The sequence below is a fragment of the Sarcophilus harrisii genome, chromosome 6 (genome assembly GCF_902635505.1).
Source record: "Sarcophilus harrisii chromosome 6, mSarHar1.11, whole genome shotgun sequence".
Taxonomy (NCBI): Eukaryota; Metazoa; Chordata; class Mammalia; order Dasyuromorphia; family Dasyuridae; genus Sarcophilus; species Sarcophilus harrisii.
In genome coordinates this window covers 161,360,055-161,387,164 of record NC_045431.1, presented here as the reverse complement: position 1 = coordinate 161,387,164, position 27,110 = coordinate 161,360,055, and the positions used below count along the sequence as shown (strand labels likewise).

Here is a 27,110-nt window from a genome sequence, read left to right as displayed (position 1 = left end):
ACTCTCCCTTACACCTTCATTGTTTATAATTCCTAACTTGCCAAAGAGTTTGGTTTATTTTAAAACACCAATGGGAAACCCTGTCTAATTCTGGTAGAGATTGGTCTTCATTTATGCGTTTGTATGTTATATTTTCAGAAAATCTGGGTAAGAGTCCTTTGAATTCAGTCCTTCCCTCTGCTCATTTGTAAAATGGGGACATAATTTTTTTTTTTTAATTGCTTATGATGTGGGGTTGTGGTAGAAAAGAAATTTCTTTGTAATCATAAAGCACTACCAAATTATAAGATATCATTTTTATGCTTTCATGAACAAAGTTTGAAAAACTGTGTAAACTAGCACTCCCAAAAAGGTGAAACACTGAGATTATTATACATGGAAATGATTCATATTCTTAATTCATTTAATCTGCCTTTTCCCAGGGCTCACTACAAATACCCCCCAAAGACTTAGGAGCCTAAGTGGAAGAGAATTCACAGAAAAAAAAAATATATGTGAAAAAAAAAAATCAATGTTCAGGTAAACTTTGACATGGCAAAAAAAAAAAAAAAAAAGAAAAAAAAAACAGCTCTTTTATTTTCTATTTTGATGGATTAGCAATACATGAGGCAGATATGCCTTGAAATTTTCCTGAAGGTAGGACTTCAGAATTATGGATAGCATTCACTCTTCTGACAAAGTTTTTGTTTTGCCTAGGTAAATAAGATAGAAGCATTCTATCTGCTTCAAACCCCATCAAGATGGCCAAAGCTTATGTATACTCAAATACAAAACTGGAAGGGAAAAAATTCATGAGAATAAAGCTCTACCTCTTGCCTTCCACCAGAACAAGCCAATGATAGTGGTGTATCCTTAGTTCTCTCAGATTGAGCTTCAATATCTGCACCATTGTCCAGCAATATTTCAACAACACCAACATGTCCAGCTGTAGCAGCTAAGATGAGTGGAGTAAAACCTGAAAAACATTTATTGCCAGAACATTCTGGGCATAATTAAAAATCATATTTGATATTCCTAGGCATTAAGACTTTAAGGTATACAATACATTGAACATTCTGCCCTTACTGAACAAAATGTCCAAAACAAGAGAAATGGTTCCTACCTTTTTTGTCACGGTGTTCAATACTAGCTCCTCTCTCAAGCAGTGTTTGTACCAGTTCCTCATGTCCACCAGCACAAGCCAATGTAAGTGCTGTATCATGATTGCTCTCAGTCTGCACAAAATAAATAAATATATACATATATATATATATATTTAATTTTACTAATCCATATTTGTTGTGAAAATTTCTAGGTTTTTTTTTTTTTTTGCTTTAGTTGTTAAATTAGAAATCTACATATTTACATTTATATTCTTTTGTCTTCTCCAATCTTGGATTAAAATCATAGGCTGACTATATGTGTGTGCATATACATATATATATATATGCACATACATATATATGCATATACATATATATGTATTTTAGACATTTGGATAAAAAACACAATGCTTAAACAAATAATGGAGAGGGCACAAGATAAAATGTTTAATTTTAGTAACAAAAAATGTAAAAGATTTTGTACAAATATAAGGCAATTAAAATTAGAGAGCAAAAAGATAACTGGGGAGAAAAAACTTTGCAGTAAAGTTTCTCTGAAAGAAGTTTCATTTCCAAAAATATAAGGAGGTGAAATAAATTTATCAGACTAAGAGATGCTCCCCAATTGATGTTAATGTGAAAAGACAGTTTTCAAAGGAAGAAATCTAAGCTATCAACAATCCCATAAAAATGCTCAGAATCACCAACAATTATAGAAATGCAAATTAAAGCCACATAGAGATCCTACTTCATATCCATCAGAATGGCAAAAATGACAAAACAAGAAAATACCAAATGCTGAATAGACTGTAGTACTTTATCTGTGGACTGTTTTCATCATTATGGAAACAATTTAGAACCACTCTCCAAAACTTACTAAACTATATGTATTCTTTGATTCAACATTAGGTAATTCTACTAGGCTTTTACTACAAAACGACTGAAGAAATGGGATAAGACCCAGAGCAATTATTCAACTTTTTTGGAAAGGGAATTTTCTTAGGAATTGGCTACACAAGTGATACTTTATGATTGTAATGGTATATATCAGAAGAAACTGGAAAACTTCTGTCAATTAATAGAGAATGAAACGAACAAAGATGAAAAAAATATATAACATCATAAAGAAAGTTTGATACACTTTAATATTCTGATCATTGTCCCAAATTTAGTAGACTAATCAGAGAGGTAATGATCTTTTAAAATAAACTAATAATAATACAGGAATTTATTTTATTTTTCACCTAGGATCTGTTTGGTCAGGTTGAGGATTTGGATTTTTTTTTTTTTTTGGTTGGGTAAAATGAGTTTCCCAAAGCATAGTTCTCACCAAACTCAAAAATCTTCAGCAAATACCTCTGGCTTCTAGGATCAAATATGAGTTCTCCATTTAGCATCTAGTCCTTCTCAATTTAACCCACTCTTGTCTGGCAACATGCTCCTCCTTCCTATTCCTTATGTATTGTACACCCCCCCCCCCCCCCGCATCTTCATATATGCAAATAGTTATCCCATATCAAAAATGTACCCTCATTTGTTAGCTCTCTTAGAATATCTTCATTTAGTCAAAGCTTTTCTCAAGCACACCTTATATATAAAGTAACTTCTAATCAATCAGTACCAATTACTACAATCAGTACTCTCTTCCTCTCAAAAACTTACCTTGTATTTATTTTTTCCTATTGATTCAAGGACAGAGGCAATTTCATTTTTATCTTTGTATCTGGACCATCTAGCACAGTACATAGCATAAAATAAGTTTTTAAATAAAAGTTGGTTGGACTGACTCAAGTATTTTTGCTTTCATATACTATAAAACAATGGATATAATTTCTTTTATCAGACTATGAAGCTATTTAATAAATGCTTTTGAGAACTTCTAGTACCCAAGAATATAACAGAATAAACATTGTGATACTGATGAACAGTATTATCAGTTTTTAAGATACTTATTATTGTCAGATATTTTATAGGATTAAAAAATAGAATCATCTATGACTTATGAAAACACATTAAAAATGACAATACCATAAACATTTAGGTTTTTTGCTAGCTTTAATTTGTAAGTATACAATAAGAATTTTATTACCTGTGGTATGCTTAAAAAAAAGAATGACACTGAAGTTTTCTAAATTAACTATTGAAAGGTAAGAGTGACTTTAAACAGTATTTAATTGATTCAAAACACTATGATTTGGGGTGCCTTACCTGTGCATCAATATCAATGGCAGGATAGATAGGCAGCATGGCCGAAGGAGAGATGATTGGGCTTGGAGTTGGCGTCTGAGGTTGGGAAATAGAAGCTGAGATACTGTGGGTAGGAGTGTTGGACATTGCAGATGCTCTTCCACTCACTGCTGTTGAACAAAGTAACATCACTTAGTAAGGGTAAATGTTGTTATTATAATTAACTAAAAATGAGCAAAAAATTATAAGAAAAAGTTTCTACATCTAGATTCCATTTTATTATTACCTAGGCTCTGGAGAGCAATTTAAAATTGTATACAAGTGTTCATCTACAGAATTGCCTCCTCCTTCATATTACCCACTACTGACTTGGTCTAGCATTTAGTTACCTGAAAAGTATAATGGAGCAAATGAACTTGTTAAGTCAGGGGTCCTCAAACTTTTTAAATAGGGGGCCAGTTCACTGTCCCTCAGACTGTTGGGAGGGCCAAACTATAGTAAAAACAAAAACTTTGTTTTGTGGGCCTTTAAATAAAGAAACTTCATAGCCCTGGGTAAGGGGCAGCTGCTGCATCTGACCCAGGTAGTAGTTTCAGGACCCCTGTGTTAAGTGATTAAAAATATAAATTGCCTAAATTTCAACTTTTGAATTTGAAATTATGACACATACAGACTGAAATTTTTTATTAGGAAAGAACAGCAAAATTTTCCATTATGTCTTTTTAGTACTTCCAAGTCACACTTATAGCATAGTATAAAAGGAAAACATTTGGACTTTTTTTCACTTTTAATATATCCATTTTAAGACTACCAACATTTTACCAGGATAAAATTCTGCTCAGGAAAAAAAAAAAAAGTCCTCTATAGCTAAGCAATTGTTTGTCATTGCTTATAAAAATCTGATCTTCCCCATCAGATAGACTGATAATGAAATAGTCTGAATTATGGCATTCAGCACCTTTATATATTCTAAGATAAACATTAGTCTTTGAGACAGTTATGTTTCTCATGTGAGATACCTAGTTTAAAACATTTTTCTATGTAATAATTTCAGGAATTCCATTGTATGAGAAGACTAATGTAGAAAATAATTACACAGCTAATAAATTTGGATTACATCTTATGTATTTTGGTTCTGAAATAAACTTGACATTCTCTTCATATCCAACTTAAGAAATTTATTACTTAGCTGAGGAAACTCCAAGGGGGATAAAGAGTAGGCTCTGGATGACCATGGACTATTATTCTCATAAATTCACTATTGGACCTGTTACGTGAAGGTCAGTCCCAGATGTTCCCTCCCTTCACACTTCACCTTTGACCAATTAAAAATTCCACTATATTAAAGTATGGAAACCAATTTTTCATTGTTAAAAAGTATTGTGGATGTTCATCAGAAAAGTAACTATCATCTGCATTTCAAAAAACAGTACTACTTCAGGGAGAAATGCCACTGGTTCTCCAACTTCAAAAGTAATGTTATAACTAATTAGATAAAGAGTCAAATTCATTTTCATTTTTAAGACTACTAAGATACCTTGTGCTCAACATACACAAACTGTACATCAAAATGTTGATATTTTAAACATTTTTATTTTTCTGAAAAACATCACCACCATTAAAAGCAACATGACAACAAATGATAAAACTATAGGATTTTTAGTTTGAAAGGTACTTTTAGAAATCATCTCATCTAATCTTATTTTAAACAGAAAATTTAAGCCAATTAATGGGGCTTCAATTTTGGCTAAACTCACAATGCTAATTATTAGAAGAACAAGAACTAAAATCCAGGTCCAAAATGAACTTTAAAGTGAACACTTTAATTTGTTGTTTTATTTTAAAAGTTTATAACTGCATATTTAATGAACAAATCAATTTATTTCTTCTAACAAATATTAACTATTTTTCCCCCAAAATGGATCTGAAACCAAAGGGATCAATTTTTCACCATGCCAAGTACAAAGAATAAAAATGGATCTCATTAAAAGATCTTGTTTACATAAAAATCTCAGCCTATTCAAATACCAGGACTATATCCATACTATACATAATATGTAAATATACAATTAGTTTTAAGCTACTTAGAGGACAATGGAAAAATTATCTGAATAAGAATAAACAGATTCTTAGGGATCCAAATGAGCTGACTTGGGAACATAGAGGGAAAAAGTTGCATGTCTATCTTGACACTTATTTTTAGGTCATAAAAATGTGATCGATATTTGTCCAAAAAAACATGGTTAAAGATCTAGACTAATAATGCACTTTCCCAAACAAATTTCAAAACAAACAATAGGCCTACAAACTGACAAAGTGCTTAGTACCGTTTCTAACAATAAACAATGGTGGAATACAATAATCAATTTAAATAGACCAAATACAATTTTATTCAGTGATATAAGCATCCTACTAAATGTGAGATGGAAGATAAATAATAACTCAACATCTAAATTTCAAACTTGAAAAGGGTATTGCCAAAAATTCAGTCACTTTTTATATATTTTGCTAAATAGAACTTTTTGCATTATTTAAGTAGGAGCAGGAGATCTCTGATCTCTATGTAGGCCAAGTCCCTATACCTAACATTATTTGGTATGACTTATGAAATAAAAGTTTCTAAGTTGAGTATTCATTGACTACCTTCACCCCCCCACAATCAATAGCAACAACTACAACCAAGGAAGGCTATAGGAAAAAGTTAGTATGCACAGTCTGTGCAGGAAAAGGCAGGCGCACACATGCGCAAGGCAAGCACGTTCATACACATGCCCACACGCAAGCGCGTGACTATAGTCTCTGACACAGGCAGAATTGTAAAGGACTTGGATAGAATGAATAGGTGGATACAAAGGTAAATTTCATCATACAAATAGGTCAAATGGAGTGTAGAAGAAGAGATGAGTTACAAGATTTTTGTGGATTTTCCAGGTATTAAAAACCATATGCTGGATGGAAGGTTTTGGCTAACCATGAATTTAGAAGTGAGATGGAACCTCACCAGCTGAGAATAGCTGTTTAAGCCAACAAGAAGCTGAGCTATAGATGAGGCTGATACTGAAGAATATAGGATCCCCTTCAGTAAAATGAGGATAGGGAGTCACCTAATTTTCAAACTCTTACTAAAAAAATACCAAATCTAAAGTAAATATGTAGCTGGAAAATCTTATTTTGTTTTTATACATCTTTCCTTCCATTTCTATGCTTCATTCCCTCTTTTTTAAGTCAACATAGTGATATTCAAATATACTTATTATATACAACTATCTAAAGGGAGAAAATTATATGGCTGATTTTAAAATTCAAAAGCAGGTAAAATGATTTCTCAGAAAAGCCACAAACCCTATAAAGTTCATACTGAAATAACTTTTAAAATTAATAGCTCATTTATTTTTAGAGTGGGTCAGGGCCTTGGATAGAAGTCACCTAATTTTATTGAAAAGGCTTTCTGCTGCTATTATGATTCTAACCAGAATTTACAATGCATAAGCATATTGCTGGCATCTGCAAACTTAATGGATAACACGTAATTGCATGGAAAAAATCAAATATAAATCTGTAAAATCACTTATAGTTTTAGCTTACCTACAACCTTGTCCCTTCATTAACCTGGGTAACTAAAAGGCAATTATGGATACTTTGAACAAGTTTCTTTAAGTTCTAATAGAAATCATGGCAAAAATAATATGGAGAATTATATGGATAAAGGGTCACTTAATCCTTTTTGTTTTCCTGAGTTTAATTAGCGTATCTTACATGAACTTTTAAAGAATTTTGAGTTATACTTTTCAAAACTAAATTTCACAATATTTTTTTTCTTTTAAAATTAGATCTTATCTCTTGTTCTGATTGAAAGAACAGAAGCCCTCTGATGCCATTCCAAAACAATAAAAATTTGACCAACAAATTCCCTCAGACCAATTTGTCCTTTCTTAGACAATCTGGTAGTCTTTCTGGTCCTGGGGGTTCACCATATTAATGTAAAGCTCACTGGAGCTCCAGATGTCTGTCAGACATGGCAGAGTTACCCAGCAGGAGAGACTAGAAGTATGCACCACCACATGTGGCTAACTTCCCTATTCAGTTTAACTTCAAAAAGGGTGGGATATCACTCCAATTTCTAACAGTAATCAGTGTAGATACAATCTAGTACATCATTCTTCAGACTATGTAATAACAATATTTCTTTTTTGTAAGATTATAGAATATAGGTTTATGGCAACCTAAAATATGCAAAAGAATTAAAAGATTAATTTATATTCTACACATTACTAGTTAAAGGGATGAAATACCAAAGTAACATGTGAAGATTATTTCACTTCTGAATTATTGTTCAAAATTACAAAAACACTTAAAAGTACTTTGTATTTTAAATCCCAACATTCTCAATTCAGAATAACTCTGGAGATAATACAAATTTATAATGACGTTAAAGCATATTCCATATTTTGTAATTAGACAGGAAATCAATCCTTCATAGTACAGATCATATTTCAAGAATAAATTATAATTTACTCTGTGTACTTTCACTAAAAAGCTATGGGTACACTTCTATCAATTTATAGGATCAATTAAATGGTGTTTTACTAGCAATATTACTTTGACAAGATGTCAGTTTAGCCATACAAACCTGTATATATTTTACCTGAAGGACTGAAGGAGAAAAAAATCTACATGAAAGTGTTTCTAAAGCATATTAAACTATTTCCCCCTTAATTGGTCCTTTATTTTAAAAAGCTAATCAATCTTAAAAAGCTTCATTATTCTTCAAAGAAGAATAGGACTTATCTCCTTTATGCCCTATTACTCAAGAATGCTATTTTTCTTTCCTGGTACTAAACTCTTTAGAAATTTAAGTCTTGATTAGCTAGCTAGCAAAGGCATAAAGTTTTAAGGTTTGCAATATGCTCTACACATGTACTCATTTAAAACTTAAGAGGTGAATTGAGACAGTCCTCTAAAAATGTTTATTTACAAATGTTATGAACTCCAGTACTAAAATACAAAATATCTTAAAATGTCAATGAACCATTTTTTTCACTATGAAAAAACAGTAGAATCCTATTATTGATGCCGTAGAGACACAAATTTCTGTGTTGTGGTGTGAGGTACACTATAATTATAAATACAGGATGTGATAAACATAGCCTAATATGAAAAATATTAAGGTAAAATATCTCTCTTTTCCAAAGCCTAGAACTCTATATCAAAATATTCCTGCTCACAAGCTAAGTTTAAGTAACAAGCCAACCAGTTAAGAACTACTGCTTGCAATATCTCAAAGATTCCTTAGTTTGTGGATGCAAATGCAAAAGTAAAAAACAAAATCTGGTCTCTCTAATAAAATTTAAGAGCACTTAAAACAACAAAAACAAGAAACCCTGCCTGCCCACCCAGTCAAGCAAACAAGCAGAAGTCCTTTGTATTCCATGGTATTTTCTTTAAAAGAGAGCTAAAGCAGCAATGGGTCTGTGCTATAATTTGGTCTATCACCACCTGAGTTTCTTTCTGTGGACTTCTGAAACCTCATTACTACATCTACTGCTGAACAAGGATCAAAAGTCCAAAGAAAGCCTTCAAGTTTGGTAATTGGAAAAATTCTGGCATACCTTTACTTTGTGCCTTATGCAAACCATATTGTATACATAAACCCACCTGCCATGATGTCATCCAGCGTGTCATTGAGGGTCTGAGCAGGGCTGGCTACCATTAACCCTTGTTGTGTTTCTGTCAGAATTCCTTGCCCCAGCCCTGCCAATTGTGCTTGGCCCAGTACGGGCTGTCCAACTATAACTCCTTGCAGTTCTGTAAGATTTGTGATGGACCCTGGAGGTAAGGAACCTGTTGCCAAAGGCAAAGCTTGGGGCATCGCCAAAGGTTGGATTGGTGTAAAGCCCATCTGAGCAACACTCTGCTGGGGGTCATCTTTAAGCAAGATGGGATCCACTGGCTGTAATCGGGCATAGTCTCCTTCTGAAAGCTGTTCTCCAACTCCAACAGGAGTCAGGAGTCCCAGGTGTTGACAAGATTGCTGCTGCTGCTGCTGCTGCAGTTGAATTCTTTGAGCTTTCACCTCTAGATACTGCTTTTTTAACTGTTGTTGTGTTTTCAGTTGTAACTCTCGTTCTACTTTCTGCAGCTCCTCCAGAATCTTTTGTTTCTTCTGAATTTGCTCCTCTCTTGTCTTATTCAGCTCCTCAATCTTCTCCTTGGTAAGTTGGTCAGCATGAGCCAGCTCCAAGGACTGCAGTTGTGCATTCTTTTCTATAGCTTCTTTTATCCTCTGTTCCAGTTCTGTTAACTTGCCCTGAGCCTCTTCTACAATGCTCTCAGGAGACTGATTGGTGATGTGACCCTGTACATCCTGGCTGTTAGCTGGCAAATGGCTGCTGGACTTTTGTTTAGAAGCAGCTGTGTGAAAAAGAAACCCCCTCAGAAGTGCACATGAATGGCATCCTCATTACAGAGTTATTGTTGGGAGGCTTAGTGCCAATAGTTATGCACCAAGTTATCAAATCCATACTTCAAGGATCCATGATTTCATTGGTGTGGGTACACCCTCCACCGATGCAGATCGCAACCCTCTCTACCTCTTAGAAGACTTTCATGAGTTGTTGTGGCCAAAAAACAAAACAAAATAAAAAAATCCATCACCTCATGGCCAACTATCTGGTGATGAGTCTTTCCAAACTTAATTAGGCTGGTCCTTGGGTAATAGATAAACAATCTATCCCCAGACCATCCTTGAAGGCTTTCCAGCTTGGTAGGACCTGAAAGAGCTTGTGCTCACTGGCACAGCCTTCGAGAGCCCAGGGTGACCTCAATGCCATGAGGAGGCATCAGGGGAGAACTTTAGTGGCGGATCAAACCCACAGAAGGTGGAATGTACTGTATGTGACTATAATCAAATAACACCTTCTACTGTATCATCAATTCATGAGATGTATGGATTGTATACATACTTTAGAAATTCACTTCAAGACTACTGAAGGATTATATAAGTGAAAACTAAGCTTTGTGGTATCTAATTGGTGCAACCAACTAAAATTTGAAAGTGTGTACAAATGATCATAGAACTGAATTAGAAGGGAGTTTAGAAATCATCTAGTTCAACCCCCCTTATATTTGAGATGAGGAAATAGGCCCACAGAAGCTACTGCATCTGGTAATAAAGTAAAATTCTACCACAAACAGAAAAATACTGCTCAAGAGTATAAGAAAAAAATTATCTTTGCAATTATCATTATAAAGATCTTTAATTTAAGGTGTTTTTTTCCCCCCTCCACATTTAAGAATCTGGCTTAAACACAAAACAGTTTCAGAATCACTGAAAGTCATGGGAAATTAAATCCAATTGAAATGTCTTTGTTGGAGTTTCAGGATTGATAAAATCAGGACATGAATCTAAATAAGTTCACATCAGTAGAGAATAGGAAGTGGCCACCCTGGAAGAAACCATGATGGATGGCTTATGTCATCTAGTGTCCTATCCGCAGCCAAGCCAATAATATGACCTGGTCACAGGTACGGTGGCATCAATGGCCTGTGATATCCACCAATAGGAAAAAAAATGCCGTAGAATAGGAGTCAGGACTGAAAACATCAGGTGGAAGGAATATGTAATAGTCATATTGGTAAGAAAGGAAAAAAAAAGAATACAAGCATCCTCACACTTAAAAAAAAAGAGAGAGAACCACAACACCTTTTCAGGTAAAACTTTTAAAAAATAAATAATTTGAAACTGAGAGTTGAAATATTGGGAGTAGAAGGAAAGAATGGGACTTAGAAACAGATGTACAATATTCTAACTTTAAGTCTGATAATGGATCTAAGGGAAAATTCTAGTGAATACAAGTGAATCTGAAATAATTAATCCAACTATGAAATTTGCATCAAAAACAACATTTAGAAAATTTCTATGTGATGCAGGATTTGAAATCTAATACCTTGCAGAGTTTAAAAAGACTCTAATTTAAGCAAATTATACCCAGTTTAGTACCTTATAATAACTAATTATTTGGGGAAATTATGGTTAATCAAAATAGCATGAAGGATGAGCTATTCCGTTAAGTATCAAACAACAAAATCTTCATGTTGGAATTTTAGCACAAATTCATATTTTTAAAAATTTCTTTCTCTCCCTCTTACTTTCTTTGGCCCTCAAGACAGAGCATGTCTAGTTATAAATGAAAAAACAAAACAACAACAACAACAAAAAAGCCCTCCCAAATCACCTTAAATTTTCCAACAGCCATTTGGCATGAAAAATCATTTTTAAAAATAAGCATTCTACTTGTATAATTCTGTGGTTTCAACTTACAAAGAATTTTAAAAGAGTTGACAGAAAAAGAACTGACCTTTGCTCCTGATGGGAAGTGTAGCAGCCACAGTGGCAGGGGGCTTATCGGGCTCCTGCGGTGGTACCACCATGGGCAGTGCTTGCACAGGGACACGAGGAGCCTAAAATAGTATACACTAAATAAATACATATCCTTTATCCCTATATCCATGCCTAAATAACATAAAATGTTGCTACAATAAATTCTAAAATATTTACCAAATGATATAGTGGAATGGTAGAGAAAAATAACACATTTAATAGTTGATACTTCAAAGGCATTTTAAAGTATACAAGTGCTACATATCACATTAGTGCACTGAGAGAATAAATGAGTTACCCAAGGTTTCATGGCTTCTATCTGCCTCACGATGAAGCTTACACCCACATCACTATTAACACCAAGCTCAGCAAAGACAAACTACGAAATCTTTATGCTTTTCAATGAGTATTATGACTTACAAATTCATTACAAGATCAAAGTCATTATGGTAGAAAAAAAGTAAAATAGAAAAGTAACTGAATTGTAATATTTTTCAAAAAGCATAGGGAAGAAGAAAGAATCTGTGTAAATAAAAATTAAATTAATTTAGGTTAAAATAGTCATCAGTTACAGAACACAAAATAATACACGTTAGCCGACTCTTACCCGATTTAAATCATGAGATGGGGGTGTCAACTGGGTGACATCAGGTGGAGGAGCAGAAAGCAAATTATTGGGATAATCCAAAAGATAGCAAACAACACTTGTATGGCCACCTTTAGCTGCTTCAATCAACATTGTTGAACCATCCTAAAAGGAGAGGAAAAGGAATTACATAAAATGCTACTTTACAGACAAATTATGAGACATGGGATATCATGGTAAATTTTATTCTGAAGAGCACAAATTGAAACAGTGCTTTGAAACATTGTAAATTTAAATATTAACAATCCATACATTTTATTATGTTTATTTTTATAATAGTGCCAAGGGATAATGCTTATGATTTGTCAGCAATTAAAATGAATTTTATTTTCTCACTATTCATATAATGTGCCTTTTCATTTAAAAATGAAATAAATGTTTTTAATTTCAATGTATTCAAGGTACATTTAGATTAATTGGACTTACAAAACCTATATCCTAAAACTGACTGACTTATTCTAACCGTTAGTAATTCCAAAAGCAACAAAAATCAAATATGTACATTCATCTCTCTTTGCCAATATTAAAGAATTTAAAATCTAGGGTCTTTGACCTATAAACATTTTTTATAACAAAAGGGATCAGACTCACAAAACCAAGAAGATGCCATTTCATTAAGAACTAGAAAGAATCTTAAACACTCCATCAAACACTTGGGGTACATACTTTGAGTCTGTGAGTGGGATCAGCCCCATGAGCCAGGAGTAACTCCACCACCGCCAGGTGGCCACCTGCACAAGCCAGGGACAACACCGTATGATCATTGTTCGCTGTGGTTCTGTTCACATTGGCTCCTGAGAGATACAAGTTTGAAAAAATCATTGAGGTAAGAAAGATTTTATTCCCAATTAATATCCCAAGTCTTTGTTGTTACATGAAGCTTGATTTATACTCAGAATACTTCATTAGTAGATTGTACAGTAACTGACATTTACATAGTACTGTGAGGTGTGCAAAGCACTTTACAGACATGACCTCATCTAACAGTTAAACTACGAGAAAGGTGTCATAGGTGTTATTTGGCTCAGTGAGATTATCAACTCCCAGCTATTTAGCCATAGTAGATGGATTTCAATCCAGGTCTTTCCTTATTACAAGCCCAGAAGGAAGGAAACTTAATTCAGAATTAAAAGGGATATTCAGTTAAAGATTAAAAATCAAAAAAACTTATACTAAAAAATTGAATATCATAGATTCACAGAAGTGGGAGAAAGAGGTTCTAAAAATCAAATTAAAAATAAGTAAACTGAAATCTAGACAACTGGCATATCCAGGAACACACAGCAAGATCATTTTAATGCCAAAAGTGAAACAAAGCCTCTGCTTCCTAACCATTCCCATATGTTTACTCTTATACACTGCTATAATAGATATGTAATTTAATGGCAGCACCAGTAACATAGGTGAGAGAATATGGAATCATAAAGTCTTATAAATAAAGCTAAAAAGGAAGCATAGAGAATATTTGATCTAATTCCTTTATTATACAAAGAAAGAAACTGATTGGCAAACAGAAGTGCCATGTCCCTGGGTACTTGAGGAGAGTACAGGGAATGTCAGGAGTGCAAAAAACAATTTCATAAAGAATTTATAATTTTATCAAGAGAAAAATTCTCAGGTTGGAGATCGCAACCAGTTTTAAGATTTGGAGTAAATTCTCAGTCACCAAAAATTTAGTTAAGTGAATTATACAAGGACACAGATGACCAAACGAAGATCTCACTGACTTCAAGCTCAGGACATGCTTTTTATTATTTCAAAATAACTTCATTTTGAAATCCATGCATTACTTCACATTAATCAAACATTTATTACCTGCCATTGCAATGGGTACATAAGTCTTAAAACTCTTGACATAAATATTAACCCCTTTGGGACCCAATTTTCTCACCTGTTAAAGGATGAAACTGAAACAGTTAATTTCTAAATCTGCTTTCAGCTATAAAATTCAGAACTTATATGGGAGAAATTGATGAAAATAAGTTTTTTTTTTTTTTTTTTAATAATGCTATTATTACAAGTATTGATTAGGAAAACATCACGGACATGTATCAACTATGATAGAAAATGTTCATCAGTAGCAATAAAGAGGGATTAAATATAGGCATTCTCCAACTTCAAAACCAAGAGATAAATATTTATCTATGTAATTTGATTGAAATCATTTCTCCTAACAGAAATTTTGGGAAAAGAAGATGCACCCCTTCATAGCTGCCAAGTCCTAATGACAATAATATGGATTCAAAAGGGAGAAATTGGGGCAGGAAAAAAAAAAGGTATCTTAAAAAAAAAAATCTCTGAGAAGCCTATGAAAGATCTTCTTACTCCTGGAATTACTCCCAACTCACCCATTTTTTTAAATTCTGGGGATTTGGAGGGCCCATCATCATGCTCTTGGATCCTGGCTGTTATGCCAAAAACCTTACCTTTTCATTTTTCTCTTTAGGAGGCAATGTTATCTTATGTTATCTTTGCACACCTCACATATAGGAGGTACCAAAGCACATGCGTGCTTCAAAAGAAAAAACAAAAACCAAAAGAACAAAATAAAACAAAAAACAAAAACAAGAAAACTGCCCCCTAAATATTATGCTTCCAATTGAGGGAAAAGAGGGAGGACAAAGGTGATAACACAGAAACTGAGAAGTTATCACAGTAAGAAAAGAAACAGGTGCATTTTGATAGACTGGAGAGAGGAGCCAGGCCAGAGTTGCCTTAGAGAAACCCAACAGGGAGAGGCAGAAAAGAAATGAGAACACCAATCCAGAGTGACAGGGAAGGGGTTTCCTGTCTAGAGGGGGTACCCAGGGCTTTATGTCTCATTTATATCATCAGATCTTCACCACATCATTGGATTCAGTTGTCAACCTACTAACAGACACAGAGCTAGGAAGTGGTCAGGCAGGATTTTAATCAGACAATCCAAATCCACACCAACAGTCCCTCTACTATGCATATAGTTACCGGGATGCAAATCATATATTTAATTTGGAAACTGCCTAGAAATGCTAGCAGAAACAAACACTACTGCAGGGAAGTTCAAAAGCCAGAAACTTCATATTATTGTTCTATGGGAAATGAAATGTAGGATGCTCTCAGAAAAAAACCTGGAAAGCCCTCCATGAATTCAAGCAAACTGAAATGTACTGAATACAAAGTAATAGCAATGTTCTGGGATGACCAGTTGTAAATGACTTTGCTATTCTCCGTTAAACAAAGATCCACAACTACTGTGAAGGACTTATGATGAAAACTCCTATCCATACCCAAAGAAGAAACTGATTGGATCTACATACAGATTGAAGGATTTTATCTTTCTCACTCTCTCTCTTGTTTATTTTTTGCTTTTTTTTTTCTTGAGGGATTTTTTAGAATGTTTTCTTTCATAACATGAATCTTATGGAAATATTTTACATAATTTCACATGTGGTTTCTTAATTGGGGCTGAAGGTTGGGAGAAGAGAGAGAATTGGAACCCAAAGTTTTAAAAACAAATGTAGAAAAAAATCTGCTTTAAATGTAACTGGTAGAAATAAATAAATAAATAAAACCTTCTAAAATTAGTAATAAAATTAATAAATGAATGTATGATGAATGAACAGATAAATAAGTTTCTGTCATCACCAGCAATAAATAAACAAATAAATAAATAAAACCCACCTTTGCTAATTAAAAATTGAACCGTACACACATGACCAGCTCTTGCAGCTTTCATTAATGGAGTTCTTCCACCTTCAGATTCATGTTCCTGTTTTAAAAAATGTTAAGAAAATATCAAAAGCATTTAATTGCCTGTGATAACAACTTATTTTTTTAATAAATATCACAACCAATATAGGAAAGCACAAGATTATTCCTATACATTTAACATTAAATTCAAGACTTGTAATGTTAAGCACTGAACAATGTTTTGATTAAAATCTTTACCAAATTTCTCTTATCCACCTGCTTCTATTATTTGGATTCACAAAAATGATATCATTTTTTGATTCAAGTTTCTTTCCAAAGGAATCCTACAGCTTGTGATGGGAATGGCAATCATTACATTTACACGATTCACCTTTCACATCATATTAGAGCTCTCTTTTGTTTCTCATTTCGCTGACTCTCTTTACCTTTCACCAATTCTTCATTCTAACTTTTTCCACTATAGCACTTTCACTTTCAGATGGGCAGATCAAAGCCCAAGTAATGACTGCACAATTTCTTTCAAAAAATAAAGAACCACAAAGGTGTACAATAGCTTTTTCTAATGTCAAAAACAGACATATAAATCTGTATTTTGTTCACTTTAAATGGAAGAGGCAATGGGGGAAATGAAGAGAAAAGAGAAAGGAAGAAACTTCACATTCATAAATTCTATGAGATTTTCTTTTATATGTATAAATTTTTTCTTTATTTCCATATTTCCCAATTTCCCCATGCCAGTTAAAACCTCTCCCTGCCAAGTCCAGTCAGGATTTCGTTCATCCATCCATCTATTCTGCAAGCCACATTTGTAGTGGACCTTGATAATATTAAGACAAAATCGTTCCCACATTCAAGGAGTTTACATTCTTAAATGAGAAAATGTGTCAGGCACACAGATAAAGACAAAAATATTCATTCAACAAGCATTTATTGAACTAAGTGTCTGGGAAATAAAATAAAAAATTGTAAGTCTCTGCTGGCAAAGAGCTTATATTTTATAGCCAGGAAACTATGTGCAGAAGAGACTGGTGATAGCAGTAGGGAGGTGGGGAAAAACTAGAATAAGTTTCCAACAGTAAGTAATATTTAAGCTGAAATTCTGAAGGAAGATAGATCCTAAAACTCATGAAAAGAGGAAATATATTTCAAGCAATAACCTGCAAAAAGGCACATTGGGATATGAAAGCAATAGTGTATGCCAATGTAGCTGGAAGATACAGTAAATGAGGTGAGAAATAGGAAATGTGTCTGGGTGGATAAGTTGAAGCCAAACTGTGCTTTAACTGTTCTCCCTAAGTCCCTGACCAAGAAGTTTGCATTTTTATGTGAAAAAGCAAAAAGACATATGACATGGCATTTTAAAATACTGATTTCACAGATATATGGAAGCTATAATGAAAGGAAAAACAGAGTATGGCTGGGGAAGAAATTAGAATACCCAAAGAAGAAGTGATGGCATAGTGAACAATGATGGTGACGCCATCATTGCCATCAGTAGAAAGAGAAGGTGGCTGAAAAAGTTAAGCAATATGGTTTGTGAACCTAGAAGAATGGTGGTATACTCAAAAGAATTAGAAGTAAGTTAGAAAGATGTTTTGGGGGACAATAGGATCAGAGAATTATATGAGCTTCATTTTTGACATGCTGAATATAGATGACTATAGAATAATCAATTTCAGACATTAAATAGTTGTTAGTATAAGACAAACTCAGAAAAGAACTGCATATAAAAATCTAAGACTAAGGTGTACTGAGATGAAAAGTACAATTGGAAATGTTGAGCTGATTCCAATGAAAGTTCTACAAAGTAAGTAGTAAGAATCATTATGCATTCATAAAGATCATACAAGACTAATCTCATGGACAGATAGCAGAGTAAAGGCCAGGACTTACAAGGCTCCCCTCCAAAAAACTATAAATACCTCAAATCAACTTCTGAAGCAAGAGACCCAAACAAAATGATAGAAGTACACATTTTCTCAGCCTAAGATAATTTAAGAGGTTCACAAAAAAAGTCTGAAGACCAATCGCAGGCCTCACAGGCCACCACAACCACAGCACCATGGGGGTATGGGGTGGAGTGGTGAGGTTTATCCCAGGGACAGTAAGGAGGTTAGATAACTGTCATTTCAGACATTTCAGCGGACCCTTTACTGACACTGAATATAGCTAGCACTGTTTGGCAACTGACCATAAGCAGTTCCCAAGGTGGAGAGAAATGCCTATGATCCATTCACAAAAGAACAGGGTTCTTAGTCACAACTTAAAGGTCAAAAGGAGCACTAGGCCTTGAAGCTTCAAGGGAGCAAAGGCCCTACCTAAAAAGGACTAGAGCTCGAGAGAAGTAGATCAATGACCATAACCTCTTTCAGGATCATATCACTTTAGATACACCCAAACTTACACACCCCAGAACTAGCTCTGAAAACAGCAGCATAAAAAAAACCTAAGTTTGGTACCATGCAATTCCAGCCCCTGGGGAGCAGAGGTCAATTTTAATAGAAAGTGCAAAGTCTCAAGAAATAAGATGAAAAAGTGAGAAAACAACATCACCACCACACCACACCACACCACACACACACACACACACACACACACTCTTAAGTAGCTAAGAACATCAAGACATAAATGAGCTCCAAAGAAGACAACAGTATCTAATTACAAAGCCTTATAGAAAAATGCCAATTAGATGCAAGCCCCTCTTTCCCCCCCAATTCCTGGAAAAGTAAAAGAAAAAGATTAAAAATAGAAGGAAAATTGGAAAAGTAAAGTGATGCAAGAAAATTATGAAAAGAGAGTAGTTTGGTAAAAGAGGCATAAAAAAATATTTAAGAAAACATCTTAAAAAAACAAAACTGGCCTTAGAATGGCAGAATGGATTAGGAACTAGAATCTAACAATATGTTTTTTTAAAAACAGCAGTACACTTGAAACAGAAAAATACACAAAGTTTAAATGAAGGGTTAGGGAAGAGACTATTATACTTTAGCTGAAGTGAAGAGAACAAAGTTGGACATCATGAACTCAGACAAGGCTAAAGCAAAAAGAAATGTAACTGAAAGAGATCATCAGAAAGACTACATTTTCCTAAAAAATTTTATAAGTTTCTCTAATACATACTTCATTTTTCAAATACACAGTAAGCTAAGTCAAATTCAAAAGTAATAGCCACGTCCCAAAAACATGAACAGTCAGTTTTCAGAAGAAAAAATCAAAACCATCTACAGGCATATAAACAAACAAACAGATGATGAATTGATCCCATCATTCTGGGGGACAATCCGGAACTACGTCCAAAGGATTGTAAAACTCTGGGTACTTTTTGAACCAACAATACCAATTTTAGATGAAAAGACAATAAAGAAACACGATGATGAAACAAGAAAAGAACTATATGCACGAAAATACACACCATCTTTTTTTTATAGAACAAAGAGTTGAATATTGAATTCACTCAATATTCAATTGAATTTACTCATCAAATGGGGAATGGCTGAACAAGTTGTGGTGTATAACTTTGATGAAGTACTTACTACTGTATTATAAGAATGCTGAGGGGAGTGGTTTCAGAACTTGCTAAGATCTATCTGAAGTGATATAAAGTAAGGTGTAATGGGCTGAGGCTTGAGCTGATGCACTGAGGTCCCCAAGCACGTGAGGCTAAATAGTAATTGGACTATACTCTATTAATATACATGCTTGGATAAAGAATGGCCCCCACCCACTCTCTGTGCAAGTCCTGATGTGTTGTATAGGAAATGACGATTTTGATGGGTGGAGGCAGAGAGAGAGAGAGGCTGGGAGAGATTAGCCTGGGTTCCATGCTGATAGCTGCTGGTCTTGTGGCTGCTGATCTAGCTAGCTTCTTGACTCAGCTGCACACATTGCTATCGCCCATTCTCTTTCACCTACGATCTTTCTTCACCGAGAATAAAGATTGACGATTTTCCCCTAAGCTGAATTCCTGACTCCGGCTGATTTTAAAATACACGGTCATCAGAGTAAGGTGAGAAGAACCTGAAGATTATGGTGCACAATAATAACAATCTTGTAATGATGATTAATTATGAAGACTTGGCTGCTCTGATCAACACGATCCAAGAAAATTCTAAAGGGATCCTGATAAAAAAAAAAAATACTACCTACCTCCAGAGAGTAAATTGAAGTATAAAGTTCTCACTGTGTTTTTTTGGATATACTGCTAATGTGGAAATATTCTGCATGATTTCATATGTAAAACTGACATCACATTGTCTGGTTAGGGGAGAAATGGTAGACAGGGAGAAATTCTCAAATTCAAAATTTAAAAATAAAAGTATGCTAAAAAATAATTTTTTAAGGGAAAAAAGTTAGAGGCTAATATCATTTATCTTTCCCAAAAAATGTTTTTTAAACCGAATTAAGACTGTTAACATCAGAGGATTTGAATGCTTTTGGAGTTCTTCCTATACTATTTAATATTTTTTAAATCGCTGCCTTAGATAAAGACATAGATCGTTTCTTTATCAAATTTGCTAAGGACAAAAAGCTAGGAACGATAATGATAGTAGCTAGCACTTCTATAAGTGTCTATTATGTGTCAGGAACTATTCTAAGCGATTTGCAAATAATATTTCCTTTGCACTTAAATGCTATTATTATTCCTGTTTTAAAGTTGATGAAATTTGAACAGGTTAAGTGACTTGCCCAAAGTCACCCAAGTGGTGGGGGTGTCAGGTCTCTGAAACACCAAGGCCAGTTCTGTATACACACACACACACACATACACACACACACCCTAAGCATTAACAATACAGATTATCCATGATTTTCTGATGTTTGGTATTTATAAAGGTATTGACATGCTAACAGAATTGGGCTAAATCTTAAAAGATAAGATTTATTTAGCCTAGCCAGAGAAAAGATATTCAACAAAGACAAGCACTTAATATATAAAATTGATTCAGGAGAGGAATCCCACTTGCCAGACTTCTAAACTTGTCTGAAGCACTAGAGCTTGTTTTGCACTCAAAATACCAGGAAGAAATGGAAGTTAACCAAGATCTAAATCAAGGATGGAGAACCTTTTTTCTGCAGAGGGCCATTTGGATATTTATAAACATCATTTCAGGACCATAAAAAAAAGATCAACTTAAAAGAACTCAAGTAGTAAGAGACTGTTGTCCTTTGCAATTGCCTGGGCATGGCCAGACGAAATGATTTCTTAGTTCCTTGAGTCAATTAAGTACAAAATATCAATGCTTTTCAAGAAAAAACTGCATGATGACAAGACTATTCATCTCACAACTTTGGCCCCCTAAAAAAAAATTCCTAAAAAGTCTGAATATATAAAACAAACAACATACTTAATAAACAACATAACTTAAAAAATACACATAGAATGTGTATTTAATAAAGGCACAGCTCTGCAATTTAGGACATTTTCATGCCCTATCCTTATCAAGACAATTAATCAGTTCTAGGCACCTCATTTTATGAAGGACACTGACAATCTGGAAGGCAACCAGGAAGGTAAATATGATATCAAATATTCATGATTTAGGGACCAACTAAAGACTGTGATTGTCCAATATGCAAATGAGAAGACTTAATCAGAACATGAGGGCCACCTGCAAGGGATGCCGCATAAAAGAAAAAAATTTTTTCTGCTTATTTCCAGATGAAAAAAGTAGAACAAATAAGCGGAATATGCAAAGAGGAAAATTCCCAATTGAAAAGAAAATATCCTAATTATCAGAGCTATCCCAAACTGGAATTGACCACCTTCAGAGGAGGTAGGCCTCTATCACTGGTGCTTTTCAAGCCATGACTGGCTGAGCACTTTTCAAAATTAGAAAAATCTAGAGGATAAGATTTATTTCACTTTCTTGTATTTGTAATCCTGGTGCTTAGGTTAGTGCCCAGCACATACATATTTTAATGTCTAAAACCCACCTTTTAATATTTTAATTTTTTCTTTTTCTCTAATTAGAATCGAAAGAAATTAACAGAGCTTACCAAATCTGCTCCTGCCTGAAGTAACACATCTGCTACATCAGTATGTCCATTTTCACAAGCATATGTTAATGCTGTGTCTCCTGTTGCTGTTGTTGCATGTACATTTGCTCCTGAAGCAACAATAAACAATGTATTTACTTACATATAAACCTCATTTGCTTAGATGAAAATAATTTATTTAAATTTTTACAACTTTCTTTTTCTAAAAATGAAATTTACTAAAAGCACATTTGTATTTATGATTTCTAATAGATTCTGATAGTAGAATCATCACTTAATTTATAATGTAAATGTACAGAAAATATACATACAGCATAAAGATGTTGCAAAATTGAGCTAGATAAGCTATTTTAAGATTTCCCCTAAAATAAATTACACACACACACACACACACACACACACACTCTCTCTCTTTTAAAATGTCTACCTGCTGCTAGTAAGTATTTGACTAATTCCAAATGGCCCTCTTGAGCAGCTTCCATTAAAGGGGTAGAACAGCCCAACTCGATGTCAGCTCCTGCCTTAATTAGAAAATCCGCCACTTCAAGAAAACCTCCACAGCAAGCTAATGTCAAGGCAGTTTCCTGGGTTTCTTCTGTCTGTGCATTGATATTAGCTCCTTTAATTAAAAAAAAAAAATCCAATTAATTGAAAAATATTTTTGTTCAAGAGATTTTTTTAAAATGACTTTTCCTTAAAAAAAAAAAAAAACTTAGTAAATGCAGATTTAAATACTGTAAAATATTAAATGGATTGAACATAATTATAGAAATCTCCCAACATCATGAACTTATTAATAGTAAAGAAAAATATTAAATACTCTAGATAGAGAAAATAATCCTACATATTATATCTTATTATAAACCCCGATTAACCATTAAAAAACAAATTAGAAATAAGCAGAAAAAATTAGAAAAATGGCACATGACCAATTATTTTTTAAAAAATATTAGGAATCCCAAAACAGCCATACAATGACACAAATGTTTTATACAATTAATTTTCACAAAAACAACAATTCCAATTATATGGGCATCTCATTTATCCATGTAAAAACATGATGACTGATTTTATTTTGAATGGATTAAACTGGAGTATTCAAAATTCCAATTCTGAAATCAGATTCAAGACACTTTAGCAAATAATACTTTACTGTTCTAAACAATTTCTAAACAATTAAGTATAAGTAGTATTTTCAGGTAGCCAAAAATGGAAAAAAAATTTTTTTTCTATTTTTGAAGACACTAAATATGTTCTAACACAGCCTCTATTTCAAATGTGAACTTTTAAAAAAAAAAAATTACATTCAGCCATAGTGACAAAAGAAAACTATCAAAATGGAAATATTGAAATTATATATATATATATATATATATATATATATATATATATATATATATATATACACACACACACACACATTATACACACACATATTTAAATCTCATTACTTTTTTCTTTTGTCAAAACAAAGAATAATCAAAAATATCCACTTAAAAAAGGGGAAAGAAATGACAAGAGGAATATATGATTTGAGTTTAAATCCTTTAACTCCAAATTCAAAGGTCTTCCCACTTGTATTAAGCTCCCTTTCACAGCAAGTTTTCTACATGTTATAAATTACTTATTAAGTTAACTCTTACATAAAAATAAATAAATTTAAAAAAAGCAATAGAAATCTGGCATATTCAGTCTTAAATATTCCATTAACTTCTAATTTATTCTTTTTCAATAACTTTGCATGTTTATGAATTTGTAGCTACCTTGACCCAGCAGCAAGGCCACCATCTCTTCATGCCCTTCTCTAGCTGCTTCCATGAGCGGTGTATAACCTTCATCATTGACCTCTTCCAAGTTGGCTCCACGCTCAATAAGCAGCGCTGCTAATTCCACATGGCCCCCACAGGCAGCTAAAGTCAGGGGGGACTCAAACGAATCAGCAGGCATATTCACTTGCGCACCACTGTCAAGAAGTAACCTGGCCACTTCAACATGGCCATCCTGGGGAGAAAAGAAGGGGGTAAAGTTACAACAAATCATTACATTTAAATAATATGAACACTAAAACTTCTAGGTTAAATAGTTTTCTATAATTCTGTATCTTAACCGAATTGATACATTTTTCAAGTAATAAACAAGTAGTGATCAATTTAGGGTCACATGATTAAATATGACATTTAAGTCTACAAGTCTTATATTAAACATGTTAACCATATTGCATAAAGAAGAAGAAAAGGAGGCAGTGGACAACAGAAATAAAGATATAGTTTAAAATTAAAGCAAGAGTATAAACCACTTGGCAGACATCAATGGAATAAACACAAAGTAATATCTTACCAAATGCAAAATTCTGTGACAGTGACCAAACACTATGGGAATTTTAAAAATGAAATATAAAGTCTGAGTTGCATACAGCCCCTTTCTCTTTTTTTGAAGTACAACTCTACTTGTTAAATAAAATGCCTCCCTCTCAAACTGGCATTTAACTTAATAGTAGCTTCATATTTATTTTTCTATGTATTGGTCTTTCCCAATTAGATTGTAACTTCACTGCAAGCAGGGATTGTTTCAGCCCTTCTATTTGTATGCCCAGTACCCTGCATAATGTGATTTAGCTGACTGAAGTATGTTTCAAAAGAAAATTCCAGGATAAAATATTAACAATATAGTTGGGGAATATACTGAAAAGGAAGCAGTGGTTTGCAAAGCGTGAGTATGCCTTCATCAAGAACAAGCCATGTCAAACTTTCTTGCACTGGCAAATGAAGAGGGACAATGCCCAAAGACTAAATTAAAAAAAAAAAAAAAAAAACTTTTGATAAAAAGTGTCACACTACTTTTATGGACATGATGATAAAATATATACCAGGCTTTGCAAGCAATATCCAGGGATTTGTGCTTGGCCCTGAGTTGTTTTAACAGTTTAGCAACGACAAATGCATATATGAAATGCTCATCAAATTTGGATGTGACATAAAAGGTGGAAGAGATACTCAACCAATTGGACATAATGTTATGATCCAAAAAGATCTTGACAAGTGAAAGCATTGGATTGAATCAAATAAAATGAAATTCAATAGGGAAAAATGGGCCTTAACTTTTTGTAACATGGAAAAAGTATTTTTATGTTCTTAAAGAAAGAAGAAAATTATACTTGGATGAAAATTGAAGATGTCTATGGAGCATTCTTAAAGATAATACCCAACGAAAGATAAGAATGTAATCAAGACAAGAATTCCTGTCTCACTTTCTGGAATTCTAGTCAGAAACTATTTCTTCTCAACTTGGGTACTACAAAGCACTCTGTCCAGGGTAGCTAGCTCAATAAATCTTTTTGTTAACTGTTTAACGATCTCTGGGTAGCTCATTATCCAAGTCAGGCCCAATCCAGAACACTTAAGTCATGAAGGAATGGGGAAAAAAAATGATCATGTTGAAGCAAAGACTGTAGTGTAGAGGACAGGGAGCTTAGATTAGCCTCTCGGCTTCCAGGGCAATTTTTGGTAATTATATATATATAGTGGGTCCTTAACATTAAACACCCTGACCCCTTTCCATGGAAATTAGAAAGTGTACTGTACTTGCTCAGCAAAAAGAAATCATTAAGAATAAGTCTTTAAGAACAGGATTTTTTTTTTTTTTTTTTTTTTTTGGTATTGTCATTTTGGTAATGTCTGACACATTTTGGGTGTTTGGGCAGAAATATCAGAGTGGTTTGCCATCTCTTTCTCCAGCTTCCTTTACAAGAAAAGTGAAGCAAACAAGGATGATAGGGCCAGAAAACTAGTTAAGTGTCTGAGGCTGGATTTGAAATCAGGAAGATGACCAAGTCTCCCAGATTCTAAGTTCAGGACTCATTGCACTATGGTGCCACCTAGCGGCCCACAGGAACAATTCCCTGCTGGTAAACTGTCTTTTGCCCACTAGCTATGCTATCCTCGAACAGGTCAATCCTGGTAAATTAAAAATCCTCCAAGTTTTATTGGGCAAGTTTTGTCACAGAACTCAATTTATCTTCAAACCAGCCAGAAAAGTTTTTTTTGAAAACATTCTTCTTCCCATTAAAAAAAAAGAAAAAATAAGAAGTTTCAGCTGCTTAAAGAGATGCCTTTTGATACTGATATTGTTCATGGCCTTCATTTAATTGCTTCAACTTAGGCCCACCAAAATAACCTACTCAGATTTAAGGGAGTCATTTATAAATGAATGCAGAAAAATTGTTTAGTTTCAAACGGCCTTTGGGACATAAGAATGCAGGTGAATTTAAAGTCTCCAGTCTTGTATAACTAGCTAACAGGTTCCAAGAGGGACCAGGATCCCCTAATACTAAAAGAATGAAAATCGAGAAAGATTCAATTTATTTTAAGACTGCTACCTATGTTAAATAAACTGTTTTGCTTTTTTATTTGGAACATGAAAGGAGAATAAAAACTGATAAATTGTTTTGGTTATGATCATTTGGTGCAAGAAGCAAAGGAAGGCACTTAAAAGGGCAATGCTTAAAATACTCCAGGAGCTCAGAGACCTTTGTAGAATCACAGCTATGGAAAATTTACTAATGAATAACCCAGCTAATTTTCTGAAAACAGGGATACTGAATCCAAGCTTTCTCAAGAACTAAAAATGGCAACTTTCTGGGACTTCCAAAATGAAACCCTGGGATAATTAGGACTCCACCAATCTGAACTCCCCCAATTCTAGTAAAAATGACAATCACTTGCAAATATATTGTCTCCCAAGCCTGGCTATGCTTCTTTTTATTTTCTTTTGTATTTTTCCCCAAAGTAGATTATCCTAAACTGGACATTCCTAGTCTCAGTTTTAACTATTCTCAATAACCATGTCATATGTTTAGAAGGGCAACCCCTCATTCAAATATTAAATGAAGTGATATGAAGATGGGGAAGGGCAGAAAGAGCCAAAATAGGTCCCCACAAAGGCACAGCAGAGCTAGGCCCACAGCAGTCCCTTGCTTGATAATAATTTGTTCTCTCTAAATTACATCTAGCAGAGGTCTTTTCTAGGAAAATTTCGAAGACAAAGGAATGGATCTGTTGAGATGATGGGCTGACAGTAACTATGTGAAAATATCTATGCAACCTCACCACAAAAAGGGGATAATCCCACA

General features: G+C 33.9%; 1 protein-coding gene across 7 annotated transcripts in view; it reads right to left on the bottom strand.

Moving 5' to 3' along the window:
• Positions 1-27,110, bottom strand: part of ANKRD17 (ankyrin repeat domain 17) — a 106,863-nt gene that overhangs the window by 42,954 nt on the left and 36,799 nt on the right. Inside the window, exons 8-18 of one of the 7 annotated variants that reach the window (XM_031944105.1) lie at positions 23,746-23,983; positions 22,410-22,601; positions 21,983-22,092; positions 15,956-16,043; positions 12,962-13,089; positions 12,257-12,400; positions 11,627-11,729; positions 8,925-9,680; positions 3,291-3,439; positions 1,103-1,214; positions 810-982 (exon numbers count right to left, since the gene is read on the bottom strand). In XM_031944105.1, the coding sequence (XP_031799965.1) occupies positions 810-982; positions 1,103-1,214; positions 3,291-3,439; positions 8,925-9,680; positions 11,627-11,729; positions 12,257-12,400; positions 12,962-13,089; positions 15,956-16,043; positions 21,983-22,092; positions 22,410-22,601; positions 23,746-23,983 (2,193 nt within the window). The remainder of the gene's footprint in view (positions 1-809; positions 983-1,102; positions 1,215-3,290; positions 3,440-8,924; positions 9,681-11,626; positions 11,730-12,256; positions 12,401-12,961; positions 13,090-15,955; positions 16,044-21,982; positions 22,093-22,409; positions 22,602-23,745; positions 23,984-27,110) is intronic. The other 6 variants (XM_031944106.1, XM_031944107.1, XM_031944108.1 and 3 more) reach the window with 6 other exon arrangements.